This window comes from Calidris pugnax, unplaced genomic scaffold, assembly GCF_001431845.1.
Source record: "Calidris pugnax isolate Ruff unplaced genomic scaffold, ASM143184v1 scaffold75, whole genome shotgun sequence".
NCBI classification, from domain to species: domain Eukaryota; kingdom Metazoa; phylum Chordata; class Aves; order Charadriiformes; family Scolopacidae; genus Calidris; species Calidris pugnax.
The window spans coordinates 2,035,684-2,050,270 of record NW_015090908.1 but is presented as its reverse complement, the minus strand read 5'-3'; the positions used below and the strand labels follow the sequence as shown (position 1 = coordinate 2,050,270).

Here is a 14,587-nt window from a genome sequence, read left to right as displayed (position 1 = left end):
TCTATGATTCTGTGATTCTATAATTGCCATCTTTACCTCGTTAACATCGATCTGTAGAGCAGGCAGAGCAAGATTCTTTGCAGAGGAGCACATGGAAAGAATTAGAGGCAGCAAACCCAAGTTTCAGCAAGGGAAATTCCGTCTGGGTATGGTGGTGGTGGTGGGAAAAGGAATTCACATTGGGAGAGGTCGAACAGTAGACACGGAGTCCTGGGAAGCTGAGGGGTATCCAGAGTTTGACCAGAAAAAGCCCAGAGTGAACTGATTTGGCTTCAGAGCTGGTCCTGCTTTGAGAAGAGGTCTGCAGCAGGCAACCTCCAAAGATCCCTTCCAACCTAAATTCTTCTGTCAGTCCATATACCAGAAGTGGTGGGGAGGAACCTTTATGCAAATATGGCTTTGCTTTAGTCACAGGAGGCTTACAGGTCTGATGTCAACACTGTGGAAGCGAAAGTTCTCTCAATGTCACTGAACTTCTTACTTATTCTAAAGAGCAGCGTAATAGGACGTATATTTTCAGGAAGCAGCAGCTTATGATGTTCTCCTTGTTTTTTGTCCTCCCTCAAGTGCCTGAAGATTACACTGTCAAGGAAGCAGAACTGAAAATGGGCAGCTTGCTAGGGCTGTGTCGTGGGAAAGCTCCAACTTCCACTCAGGTATAGTCGTGCTGTGACTGAAGAGAGCCTCGTGCTGCTTTTTATGCTTTGCTTCTATTTCCCACTTTTTCATGTAGTCATTTTTATTGTGCTTTTTATGCTTTGCTTCTATTTCCCACTATTTCATGTAGTCATTTTTTTTTAATCTCGGAATGGTTGCAAACGGCATGGAAAAAGTGCTCAGTAACACTGAGAATTACACATATCAGCATGAAGGCTCACACCATTTATCTCAGTTGTAGAAGACCAAGAGCAGTTGATGTAGCTCATTTGACTAATGGTAAATCATTTATCATTCATCTGTTTGTGGTTGTCCAACTTCTGTGCTTTGATACCTGTATGCTTTTGTAAAGAGCATAAAGTAAGAAAGGGGAGAGCTGGCTCTTGATATCTACAAGTTTCAAATATTCAAGGGAAAAAAAATAGTGTGTATTTCTAAAGATCAGAGTTCTAGCAGGTTTTGTCTCTCATTTGCAGCAGGTAAGTACACGAACAGCTGGTTAATGAAGCTCTACTGATGGCCAGAGCTCACTTGCATCTCTGTCCTGCTTAAATTTTTCACTTTAACCCATTCAGTTGCTGTACGTGCCTTAGGAGGTGTTATTTCACAGTATTTCCATACTTAAACATATATTCTGATTGCTTATATTTGCCTTTTTAGCTCTTCTTATATTTTATTGTTGGGAGTGACCAAAACGCAAGCCCTGAGATGGAGATCGTTGTGGAAGAGACTGCCTCTGTCAAAGAGGTAAGTGGGGCTGCTTTTGAAAGATTTTGCCATGCCTGGGACAGGTCTGCTGCTTCTGGAGAACTTTGCCATCACACTTTGCCACCAAGAGACACGGAGGCAAAGGAAGTGTTTCAAGTCCAGAAGACCAGTGGGAAGAATGCCTTGATCTGTCACCAAGTAGTAAAGAAACATCCTTGATTTTCCCCCAAGGATGAACATAGCCTGAAAGCTTCCTACCTTGAGTACTGTGTCCATTTTTGGGCCCTACAAAAAAGACATTGAGGGGCTGGAGAGGGTCCAGAGAAGGGCAACGGAGCTGGTGAGGGGTCTGGAGCACAAGTCTTGTGAGGAGAGGCTGAGGGAGCTGGGGGTGTTCATCCTGGAGAAAAGGAGGTTGAGGGGAGACCTTCTCGCTCTCTCCAACTCCCTGAAAGGAGGGTGTTGGAGAGGTGGGGGTCGGTCCCAAGGAACAGGTGATAGGACAAGAGGAAAGGGCCTCAAGTTCCACCAGGAGAGGTTTAGACTGGATATTAATTAAAATTTCTACACTGAAAGGGTTGTCAAACATTGGAACAGGTTGCCCAGGGAAGTGGTGGAATCACCATCCCTCTTGGTATTTAAGAGACGGGTGGACATAGTGTTTAGAGAGTTGGTTTAGTGATGGCTTTTGTCAGTGTTGGGTTGATGGTTGGACTAGATGACCTGAAAGGTCCCTTCCAACCTAGGCAATTCTATGATTCTACATATATATGTACGTGCACATATCCTTTTATATACTCAATCATTGCAGAGCATGCCCCAGTTCTGTTGTAGTTCATCAAACTCTGAACGCACAGAACAACATCTGTGAGTAGTGCCTGGAAGGTGTTGAGTTTGCAGGTTTAATTTTCAAACTTGCTTTCTCTTTTTTTTTTTTCTTCAAAAAGTGCCATTTTCAAACACCAGCACAGAATTTGCTCAAGCGAAGAAACAAAGTGACAGCACAGATTTATTTTTTTTTTTAACAGCATAAAAGCTGATTTACCTGAAGACGTAGATTTCTTGCCTGAAAACAATCTCCTACTTGAAGGTTTTAATATATAGCTCAAATACACCGTGTTTATGCAATCTTATTTTTTAGGAATTGACCAGGAATTGGTCACTCAGTTCTTATGGTAGAAAATCCTCATGTAGATTTGCTGAAAACCTTATTTCCCAACCTGTGCCCTGAGACAAGTCTGTTTCTTTTTTTTCAGTGTCTAAATTTAATGCTGGAAAAATCTGGATTATCAGGTTAGTTCTATTACATTGTTATTTCATGATTATTTTTTTTTAAAGGAATTCCTAGATTTCTAAGATACTCTTGCTACAGTGTTATTTTCATGTGAGTAGAGGAAAGAATTAGGAATTCCTAGATTTCTAAGATACTCTTGCAACCCTAAAACTTTTAAGTCATAAGTTTGTTATAGTGTTATTGTCATGTGAGCAGAGGAAAGAATGACAAGCTTCTTGCTCTTTTAAAAGCTGGCTGTGCAGTTGCTCTTGGAAATCAGTTTCAAGCTTTCTGTGTGATCAAAATAGGGCAAAATTCACAGTTCCTGGGCTGTTTGCTTGGGTGCAGGTGGAGGTGTTTGGCTGTTTTGACAAGATTTGCTGTGGCAGTGGGAGCCACTCCACGAGATGAACTGTGAAAAGTACTTTTTTTGGTCGCTTTGCAAGAACAAGTTATTCAAAAATGACATCCCAGTTTGGCCATTATTTGGTGCTAGCGGTTCTCGGTACTAAGCTTTTTACCTGAGGATTAAGGAAGAGATCTGGACAGTGCAAGCAGCACACAGAAATTTCCTGGTCAAACAACAGATTTACTGCCAAGAAACAACGGTTCTATTTTTATTGCTTTGGTTTATATTACTGTTTTTGCAAAAAAATCGCATTTGACCTTGTGTAGCGATTCGTGATCTGACTCCTCTCGTTCAAAGAAATGTCAGACTTCAGTGGATTTTGATGCTTTTGTTGTTTAAAAACACTGCAAGGGATTTTTTTATTTTTTTTCCCCTGCAGAATTTATTGATGAGATGCCTTCTGGTCTTGGGTTTTACTAGTTCTGAAAGTCAAATTTTTTTACCTTGCGAAGAATAAAGTGTATTTTCATTGGTTAATTTGGTTAAATTAAAAAATTCAATTGTATTTGTTCCTTCTGTACCTGGTGCACTTTCTATGTAGGTGCTAAATCTAAAATATTGTAGTTTCTGGACTACACCAGGGTTTTTTGTTTGGTTTTTTTTTTACTTTTTGTGAGGTCTCCTGGTAGACACTTGGAGAGGGGAAGCTGGATTTTTCCTAATAGTTTTTATTTTAAGGAGCCCTTTGTTGATTCAAATGGTATATTGACGTGGGAATTTCATCATCAATTCACACTCAGTGTTTCCAGACTTTTTTCCATTTTCAACATTTTAATTTTCTTTCCCCTGCAGTGTTGGTTTTTGGTTTTCTTTTTGGCTAAGTGTTGTCAACCCAATTCCTTTGTTTTCCTTTTAAACCAGGGAAATCACTTAGGTAGGTGAGGAAGAGACATTTATTACAAATAAGACCATTTCCAAACAGGAAAGTGTTTTTAGGGCCTGGAGAAGAACATGAAGATGGTACTTCATTCAGTGTGTCAGATATGTGTTTAAAAAAATCCAATCAATCAAAAACCAAGCAAGAGAACCCCTTAACTTACTAAAAGTTTTGTAATTTGGGGTGGGGTGATTTTTTTTGGTGGTTGTTTTGGGTTGTTTGTTTTTTTTTTTTTTAAAGCAGCACTGTTAGCTAATTGCTTTTCCATATGTATGTTTTTGTGTTTTGGTAGGTGACAACTGGCACTTGAGAAGGATTGACTGGTGCTATGAAGCAGGGGAAGCCTTAAGTCAGGAAGTAAGAGGATCCTATTTTTGACTTGACGCATGCGGTAGTTTATTTACTCCTTTTTTTCTGGAGAGCCTCTCCCTGAAAAGAGCTGCAGTAAAGCAAATGTGTGATGATTTTGCGTGTGCGACGTTAGCAGGCACCCTGTTTTACTTTCACAGGGCCTTAGAAAGACAGCGTTGGGATAAGTGTGGTTAAAATGCTGTCCTGGGTTGAGAGACACAGGACTAACTTTTCTTTTAATGCTGGGGAAAATTGCACTTCTAGAAGACTCTAGTGTCTGAATTTGTGAAAATACTTACTTTATAGCCAGCCAGGCTCTGTGGGATTCAAGGCCTTAGTGTTTTTGAGCCTTGCCAGGTGCAGGGGCAAGGAGGAGCAAGGCCTGGGCATTTGACCCAGGCTGGCCAACAGGATTATTTCATACCATGAACGTCACATTCAATATAAATTAGAAAAATTTGCTGCATAGTTGGCTCTCCCTTGATGGCAGCAGGTCCAGACAACTCCTTGCCCCGGTGCCGGAGCCCTGAGGCCTTCCCTTCCTCCTGAAGCCATTGCGCTGGCAGTGTCCGCCATTTGCTGTCCCTGCTGGGAGTGCACAGCTTCCTACTGATATAACTGGCTGGGTATAATTCCTGTATCTTATATCAGTATCGGGATTAATACTGGTTTTTTAGTATTATTGTTAACTATTTAGTTTTAGTCTGTTAAATCTTATTTATATTTCAACCCTTGTGTTTTCCTTGTGTTCCCCGATTCCCCTTTCTGGGTGGGGAGAGGTCATCGGGTGATAGAATAATTGTCTAAATGACAATAGATTGTTATGGGTTTTCTCAAACCATAACAAATGCAAATCTTGTGCACCTACCTCTTATTTTCAGGGACTAGGATTAAGCCATACCCACATAAGCATTTTTTCCCTAAAGTCTAGGCTTACAATACTTTAAAGATACATCTACAAAGAAGCCCTAAGTGTTCGGTTGGTGAGATGTGGAGGTGCAAAGGATGCTCTGGAAGGAGCCCCAGCAGAGCAGACTCCTGTAGGTGTAATATTTGTGTGCTGCTGCACGACAGTCTCCGAGCAGGGGATGTTAAATGGATATCTCTGTGCCCTTTGGAAAAAGCGAAACACCTTAGCCTTTTGGGGTGCTTGGCTAAAAAACCCACCAATGTTTTCTTTAGGAAACAAAGCAAAAGAATGTGTAGACTTATAGGCATGCTGTGCTTTCTCTTCCTGCAGAATGCCACTCTGAAGGAGCTGAATGTTTGCAGAGGAGATACTTTGGTTATAACTGAAGGGAAGCTTCCCCCAAAGGTAAAACAAGAGATTCTGTGTTCTTCAGTCAGTTGACAATGTCTGAAAACTTTAATGTGCTAGTATAAGCATGGGTTGGTTTGTTTGGTTTTTTCCTGGTCAGCAATAATGAATAAAGCTTTTTGTAGTTTTACAGCTTTTTTATTTTTTTTATTTCAATCAACATTTACAATATTCTTAGTCTGTGTAAATTACTTCTTTCAACTTCTGTAGTAGAAGGCTTGCCTGCTGCAGCTTCTCTGCCTAAAAGTCTGTTAAAGTTGACAGATCTGGAGGAAATCAGTATTTCTGGCATGCAAGGTTCTTGTGAAGGCACAACTCTTACTCTACTACTTGCTCAGAAAATCATGAAGATAGAGGAACTGAAGTGTTTGCCTTCAGTTAAGGTTTTTACTGAGGATGGTGTTTGAAAACGGAGGGCCCTGCTGAGAGACCTTCTTATCAGGGATAGTTATATAAATGGGAGGATTCTTTCCTAAGAAACCTCAAGCAGCTTGAAAACGGAGGGCCCTGCTGAGAGACCTTATCAGGGATGGTTGTACAAACGGAAGGATTCTTTCCTAAGAAATCTCAAGCAGCATCATAGGACATACTACTTGCTCAGAAAATCATGAAGATAGAGGAACTGAAGTGTTTGCCTTCAGTTAAGGTTTTTACTGAGGATGGTGTTTGAAAACGGAGGGCCCTGCTGAGAGACCTTCTTATCAGGGATAGTTATATAAATGGGAGGATTCTTTCCTAAGAAACCTCAAGCAGCATCATAGAATGGTTTGGGTCGGAAGGGACCTCTAAAGATCACCTAATTTTGATCTTTCACTAGACCAAGTTGCTCAAAGCCCCGTCCAACCTGCCTTTGAAGGTTTGCAGGGATGGGGCATCCACAACTTCTCTGGGCAGCCTGGGCTGGTGTCTCACCACCCTCGTAACCAGAGGCAGTTCCCTTAGCCTGGACTGGAAAGACCAGGAGGAGACAGAGGAGTCCACATGCAGTTGCCAGAGTTCCAGATCAGAAAGGAGGAAAGCATCTTTACTGTTCTTGTTTTATTGTGGTTTTTTTTTTTTTAAATTAGGCAGTACTCAATCTTGGAAAGAACTGCTCATGAAACAGCTAGAAGGGACCTTAATGCCAAAGGCCAGCACTGCTTCCTGGCAGACGTGTGGTCTTCTGCCTCTCCAGAGGAGCAGCTGTCTCTCTAATTTCTTTGCTTCTTCATGCATTGCCACAGAGGGTCTGGCTTCATCTTCAATCATCATCATTCTCAATGTGAAGGGACTCCACCTCCAGGCCCCAGGGTCCTCAGTGGTCTTCTGCCCCCTTGGCCACAGAAGCCATGTTGTCTGGCCAGCTTTTCTTAGGGCTCAGAACAGAGGAGATGGTGTGGCGTCATGAAGGGGAGGCCTGGCACAGTGTAGTGGTACCAGGACAGCCATGCTGGAGGTGGATGCAGGATCCACTTCCATTGGCTCTTCTTAGTCTTCAGGTAGATCTACCTCCAAGGGCTTCACACCATCAGCTGCATAAGCGGCACTAGAGGACCTTGAAGCTCAATTGTGGGCTAGTTGCCAGGGTCTTTGTAGGGCCCAGAACAGAAGGCAGTGAGGTGGCTCGTACCATCAGGAGACCACCATGGTGGTGGCACGTGTTGCCAAATATGGCTGTTTTGGGAGCTGAGGGGCCTGTGACCTAGAAGATGCCCTAATGTGGGAGGAGGAGGAGGATTGGGGGGGGCGTTAAGGATGCCTTTTTTGGGGATTGCTCCCCTGTGTCATTCTGCTGCTCCTTGGGCACAGGGACTGCCCTTCACCTCGCCTTGTGTGCCCTCATCAGATGCCTCGGTGCCCTCAACGAGATGGTGGCAAGAGTGTTCCAGGAGTGTTGGGAGCCACTGAGTTGCATCCATGATGTTGGTTGCCAAGGCAGCAGAGTCAGGATGGGGGTGCTAGGCTGGGTGCAGCTGGATTTTTTTTTTTTTTCACTTTAGTCCCTGTAAAAGTAGGAAGTGAGAGTTGATGAGGTGTGATCTTAGATGGATGTGTCAATGCCATTCTAAAAGCTCAGATTTGAAGAAGTCTTTCTTTTCCTTCTTCCTGAGATGAAGGGAACATTTTTTATTGTCTGTGTTGAAGCACACGAGCTACCCAGGACTTTCTGTTCACTGCTTTCAGGGTTTCCTGAAAATACCGATCTGGTGGTTCAAGTCTTCGACTCATATGAAACACGGAGAGAATGCACAAGACCAAGTGAATGGGATGACCTGCCAGATGGATGCTTTGCAGATGTCACCTGCAGGAGGTAAGCTTGATGCTGCTTTTGAAAGGAGCTCTGTGGCCTGATTGTCCGTGATCACACTGAGGCCTTTGAGTCAAAACCCAAATATTAGTCCAAAGGTGTAAAATCCTCCTGAAACCTAGGAGTCGCTGTTCAAGTTTCAGCAAGTTTATGGTGAAAGGAGCCACTTTTAAAAAAAGAAAATAAAAATTGCATCTGTTTCCTAAGGCCACAAATGCTTGATAGTACTATTCTGATGTTCCGTAGTGATATCTGTTCCAAGGGTAAGACCTTCACTAAATTTTGAAGCAGGGCAGTTTACTTGTCAGTAAATGAAATGGCTTCTCCAGAGCTGAAAGCAGAGGCAGTATTTTAAAGTATCTACTCAGTGACCAGGTGATCACATCTCATTCCCTTCAGGCTTTTTGCTTGTTGCTTTTTGAGAAGCTGTAAAAAGGGAGGGATGAGTAAATCTTACAGAGAATGAAAGCAAATGCATTCAGTATTTTAACCTGCATTAACTTTTCTGAAGTTCAAATCGAAATAAAAAGCCAGCTATGGTAGGAAAATCAAGTGAGGGTTAAAAAAGAAGAAGAAAATGAAGTGGGGACAACTGCAAATTGGAAAATGGGAAACAAACTGATTTTCCTTTTTACAGGAAAAATAATCTTCTTCCTTTGCTACCAAATAGTGTTGCAGGGCAGGATCCCTCTCCTTTTAGAAAATTTATTCACATTTTTCTTCTTTTGTCTCAAATGTCTTCTGAGTTTTACTTTCTCCCCTGATGATTTCAGTAGCATAGGTAAGAGCAGACCTAAGTTTTCTTGCAACACGCTCTACGTTTCAGGGTCTGAACCAATAATTAATGCTATTTACAAATGTGAATAACTGTAATATTTGCAGTAGGGGTTCAGGTGGAACTCCTCCTGTTTGGCAACTAACAGAATGCATTTTAGCAACTATATATTATGTTTCTTGAACTGCCCTCCAAAAAAAAATTGAGGTCAGGTCCCTTCTGTAAGTGAAATCTCACCCTGAAGTGACTGTTCGCTCTTAGGATGATAAACAAAATCATGTTGACTCTTCTGTTGTTTCTTTCTTCCTCTCCCCCATCTAAAGATTCACCAGAATCCATCCACACAGACATGGATCTCTGTTATGCTGGCAGTATAGAAATAGCAGGAGAAGCTTCTTTGGAAGATCTGAAAATGCAGGTTAGATGTTCTCCTGTATTGGAAATGTACAGCAACACTGTGATCAATTGAGCTCTATTAATACCTATTTTTTTTATTTCCTTTTCCCTTGTCTCTAGTATGTTCTGATATGGCATTTGCTTATATGCCATGTTCAGTGGTAAGTACCAAGAGGCAGTTGGAGCATGTAGCTCAGAGACTTCCTTAGTATGTCTCCTGCAGTTGCCATTCTACCTGTCATGTGTCCTGACCTGCAAAAAGCCTTGTTGCCCTTCATCTGGAACTTTGGCTTGCAGCCCTATCTTTATTTCACAACGTAAAAATTACTCATGAGAAGCACACACATACAAGCACTTCCTAAAAAAGCCACTTTTCCATTTCCACATTGTTTTCTGCATCGGCTTTTTTTTTTTTTTTTTGTATGTTGAATCTAATGAGTAAAGAATTGCATTTGATGCACAGAAGGTCATGTTTGTCATCGAGGAAGATGTAGCTTAGTTTCCTTGGCCAGAAATTAAGGTGCCTTTATGTGCTTTTTTTTTTAACCGGAAAAGTATGATTTTAATACACTAAAAACCAAACAACAAAAACACCACGAAAGCAAAAAATCAAAAGCCCAGCCAAAAAACCCACCTAAATCCACAAAAAGACATAAACCAGTCCTAGCATAAGGCTCCTTATTGTTTAGCCAGTTGGCTGTTCTTCTTAAACTGCATGGGGGAGGATATCTCACCTGATTCTGATCTATACCAGCACTTACTGTTTTGGGTACAGCTTCAGTTTCAGTCTCTGGCAAACCACTGCTATGAAAAACTCACCATTTGCATCTTGTGAACAAGGAGAATTGCCTTAGCATGGGAAGAGTATGGTGTCCTTGATAAGGCTTAAAGGAGCTTGCTTAGCACTTGGCTAGAGGTTGGGGTTCGCGATTGTGTCAGCCTCATTCCCTCCCAGCGATACAAATTTTGGTTAAACAAAGAAATCCAGTACTTTTGAAAGGGAAGTTGAGAAATGTCAGGAGGGAGTGAGGCTTTGAGGCTGAGTCTGTTGATCATAGCCATCACCTGTAAGTCACGAGCAACAGCTGGTGTGGAATAAATCTAAATACCTTGCCTTATTTCTGATTGTGTTGAGAATTAATCAGCAGATGGTGTGGTTTGTTCTTTTATTTTCTTTTTTCTTTTTTTCCCCCGAGAAGACTGGCAGCTAAAATTATTAAAGAAATGCTTCTTTTTTTTTCAGGCTATGACCCTGTGCCAGGAGCAGGTTGTCCCACTGCCCTCATTTCTCAGAGCATGGACAGTGGAAAACAAGCGCCCAGGCAAGCTCTTACGAAACAACAAGCAGCAGCTCAAGTAGGTTTCTTACAAAACACACAAGTAGCGTTGCCTTGGACTTGTGGGATGGGTTGGGGGAGAGATAAATCAGCTCTGAAATGTCAACAGAAAGCTCATTTCTGGTTACTTCAATTTTTTTACCGAGCATGTTTTTTAACTCAAGTGCTGTGGAAGGGAGAGGTGTGACAATAAGTCAATCATACCATGCTTATTATGCTAAGCTGTATTTTAAGTGGTTTTCAGTGCCATTTTTGTACTTTTCTGAGGTTTTCCTTTTTGTTCCAGTTACCTCTTGCTTTGGTTTTCCAGATGTAAGATGTGCTTACAGGTCTACTTGATTAAAACAGTGATTTTTCTTCTCGGAGAATTTAGGATACGCGACTGGAAATGTGTGTAATCTTTGTTTCATTTTCAGTGACTATAAGCTGGGCTCCCGAGTGGAAATCTGCATAGAAGCTTTGCAAAAAGAAGAGCATTTGGGGTAAGATGTCAAGATACTTATTTATTACGGCGGTGTCTTTAAGATGAGACTTAATTGTGCAGCTTTAAACTTAGAATCGTAGAATTCCCAAGGTTGGAAGGGGAGACTTAATTGTGCAGCTTTAAACTTAGAATTGTAGGATTCCCAAGGTTGGAAGGGACCTCTCAGATCTTCTAGTCCAACCATCAACCTAACTCTGAGGAAACCCATCACTAAACCGTGTCTCTAAGCACTATGTCTACCCATCTTTTAAATAACACCAGGGATGGTGCCTCAACCACTTCCCTGGGCAGCCTGTTTCAGGGATTAAAGACATTCTGTCAGGATTTCAGATAGCAGTATGTGAGAAGACTTTAGAGGTGGTTTGTTTTTTCTTCCATGAACAAAAATAAGGGAGTGAAAACTGGGAATTGTGGGTTCTGAAAGCGTGACTCACAAGAAAACGGTCTGTTTTCTCTTCCTGACGACAGCCCCCATGAACTGCTGCTTCGAGTCCAGATGGGCATACCAGGGGAGAGGGACTACTACGACTCTACAGATTTGGTGTGGGATATCTCCAAAGAGTGCACAACCTGGGCGCTGAGGCAACGAGTGGCTTCTCACTATTGTCTCCCCGTAGATAAAATCGAAATAGCCAAATACTTCCCGGAAAAATTTGAGTGGCTGCCAATATCTAGCTGGGTAAGATCTGGTATGACAGAGAGAGAGAGCTTTTTTTTTGAGAGAAGTACGTTTTGGTTTGTGCTGCAGTTCTTAAGCAAGCATATTTAAGCAGATTTCTGAAATCTGTGGGGTACAAATCTTCTAATTTTTTTTCCTATTTTATTCAGACACAGCAGATTTCAAAGAGGAAACGGAAGAAAAAGCAGGAGAGTTTACAGTCAGCGCCTTATCACCTGAAAGATGGAGATGTCATTGGTGTGAAGGTGAATTGACTTGGTTTGAGTCGTTGCACAAGGATTAGTGTCATGCACTGTATGCTTTGCAGTATCTGAGTTTCTTCCTGGTTTTCTTCATCCTGCTCCATACATCTCCATGGAAGTGCTAGTCTGTGAATCCGGGCGATAGGAAATTTGTTGATAATGGTGTTTTTTTTCTTCAGCAACCTGGTGGAGCTTTCATGCTTTTCCCCTTTTATCTTGGTGCTGGGCAATACCTTAGAGGCTCTTGTGCTGCTCTCAGCCAGTGCAAGCACTCAGTTTCTGTTCTAGGTTTGAACACCACGTTTGATCCAGAAGAAACTGGATCTTTTTTCTTGCCCTCATTTTATTGATTTTTTTTTTTCCCCATCTCTGAGTAAAATCCAAGATCCTTTTAAAAACCATATTGCAAATGTAAACCCATTACGTTTTCCAAAGAATTATTAGAGATCTATTTCATTATTTAAATAAGAGTTACAGGACAGCATATTGTGGTTTGAATTGGCAATAAGGCTTATTTAAGAGACCTGTGCAAGAACATACTTGCTGGGTTTTAAAGCTGCGGGTGAAAAGTCCTATCCTGATGTATTAGACTATGGAGAGAAATCTCTGAATAATGTAAATTCACTGTTAAATGCAAAAACTAGAGCGGAGTCCAAAAAAATTTTTGAATTTACCACCTGGTTAACTTGAAGTTAATTGCTATAAAACTAGTTTAATGAAACACACTTGAAGTTAATTGTTTGAACTGAGTAATGTGGGAAATGGTTTTGGTGGACGAAAATTATAAGCTGGTAACACTCAATCCTTTTTTCACAACAGAACCTTCTCCTTGATGACAGTAAGGACTTCAGCACAGTGAGGGATGATGTTGGAAAAGAGAAACAAAGGCAGCTTGCATTAGAAAAAAAGAAAAGGTATTGAGTATTATTTATTTTTCTTTAGAAATATGCAGAGTGTTCTTTGCTGCTTTTCAGACTAGCTTGATACCTGGGTAATATTTTGGGAGAGTGCTAGCTGGGTGTTGTCAGAGCACACAGCTCCAGTAGTCCTGATGGATGTACTCTGGTAATTCAAAGTCCTGGCTTTAAGCGCCACGTGCCTGAATTGAGCCTGAGATTTTTCTTTTGCAACACGCTGCAGAATTTGTCCAGAGATGAAAAATGAACCCCTTTGCTGCTCTAGGGCTGCACAGGTTCTAAGTGTGAGCTTGCAGTGTCACCCTTACAGCTATGTGGAAACTGGGTTCCAGCCCAGGCTTGTGCTTCTGTCGGCGCTAAGGATGGGTGGCAGTGTCGACCTGCTGGAGGGTAGAGAGGCTCTGCAGAGGGATCTGGACAGGCTGGATGGATGGGCCAAGACCAACGGGATGAGGTTCAACAAGGCCAAGTGCCGAGGCCTGCACTTGGGTCCCACCAACCCCCTGCAGAGCTCCAGGCTGGGGGCAGAGTGGCTGGAGCTGCCTGACAGAAAAGGACCTGGGGGTGTTGGTGGCCTGTGGGCTGAACAGGAGCCAGCAGTGTGCCCAGGTGGCCAAGAAGGCCAACAGCATCCTGGCCTGTGTCAGGAACAGCGTGGAAGAGGAAATGGCCTCAAGTTGCGCCAGGGGAGGTTCAGGCTGGATATTAGGAAAAATTTTTTCACTGAAAGGGTTATCAGGGATTGGAATGGGCTGCCCAGGGAGGTGGTTGAGGCCCCATCCCTGGAGGTGTTCAAAAAATGGGTTGATGTAGTGCTGGGAGGTCTGGTTTAGTGATGATGCTCCTTGTTTGTTGTGTGGGTGTCTATTTTTGTCAGTTAGGTTGACAGTTGGACAAGATGATCTTTAAGGTCCCTTCCAACCTAGAAGATTCTGTGATTCTGTGATCAACATTAATATTAGGCATCTTAATTTTTTTTGTTTGTTTTTAATAGTCGGCAAGCCGAACGCTTACAGAACCATGGTTTCTCCGAGGAGAAGCTGAGTATTAAGCACCGTAAACCAGAAGTGGCCCTTTCTATCAATGTGGGAGTTTTCAGATAGCAACAGGAGATGATTCGCTGCCCAGACCGTACGACCGATGCACTCAGTTGGAATGGAGCACCCCAACTGGACCAGGAAGAGGGTCTGGCCCAAAGTGTCATCAAGAAATCGCCGAGACAAACTGGATATAGGATTCAGGATAACTCTTGATTTTCCTTCTAATCTCTCTTGGGGAAGTGCTTTAGCGTCCCTTTATCCATGTGGTACTTACTCTCAGGCTAGGTAAATGCACTTTATCCATGAGAAAAACGGATTAATATATTGTATAACGTTTTGGTGAGCAACCTGGTGGAGCTTTCATGCTTTTCCCCTTTTATCTTGGTGCTGGGCAATACCTTAGAGGCTCTTGTGCTGCTCTCAGCCAGTGCAAGCACTCAGTTTCTGTTCTAGGTTTGAACACCACGTTTGATCCAGAAGAAACTGGATCTTTTTTCTTGCCCTCATTGTATTGATTTTTTTTTTTTCCCCATCTCTGAGTAAAATCCAAGATCCTTTTAAAAACCATATTGCAAATGTAAACCCATTACGTTTTCCAAAGAATTATTAGAGATCTATTTCATTATTTAAATAAGAGTTACAGGACAGCATATTGTGGTTTGAATTGGCAATAAGGCTTATTTAAGAGACCTGTGCAAGAACATACTTGCTGGGTTTTAAAGCTGCGGGTGAAAAGTCCTATCCTGATGTATTAGACTATGGAGAGAAATCTCTGAATAATGTAAATTCACTGTTAAATGCAAAAACTAGAGCGGAGTCCAAAAAAATTTTTGAATT

The 14,587-nt window shown here is 42.1% G+C and overlaps 1 protein-coding gene across 1 annotated transcript; it reads left to right on the top strand.

Annotated features, from left to right (window-relative positions):
* Positions 1-567: 567 nt before the first annotated feature.
* LOC106892218 (ubiquitin carboxyl-terminal hydrolase 40-like) lies at positions 568-14,086 on the top strand (the record flags this gene model as incomplete). Its single annotated transcript, XM_014949242.1, has 13 exons — positions 568-656; positions 1,318-1,404; positions 2,622-2,658; positions 4,217-4,281; positions 5,516-5,590; positions 7,757-7,883; positions 8,979-9,073; positions 10,295-10,407; positions 10,805-10,870; positions 11,341-11,551; positions 11,701-11,796; positions 12,613-12,707; positions 13,705-14,086. Coding segments are annotated over 13 exons (1,265 nt in total), but the record flags the coding sequence as incomplete, so codon positions are not given.
* Between the last annotated feature and the right edge of the window lie 501 nt (positions 14,087-14,587).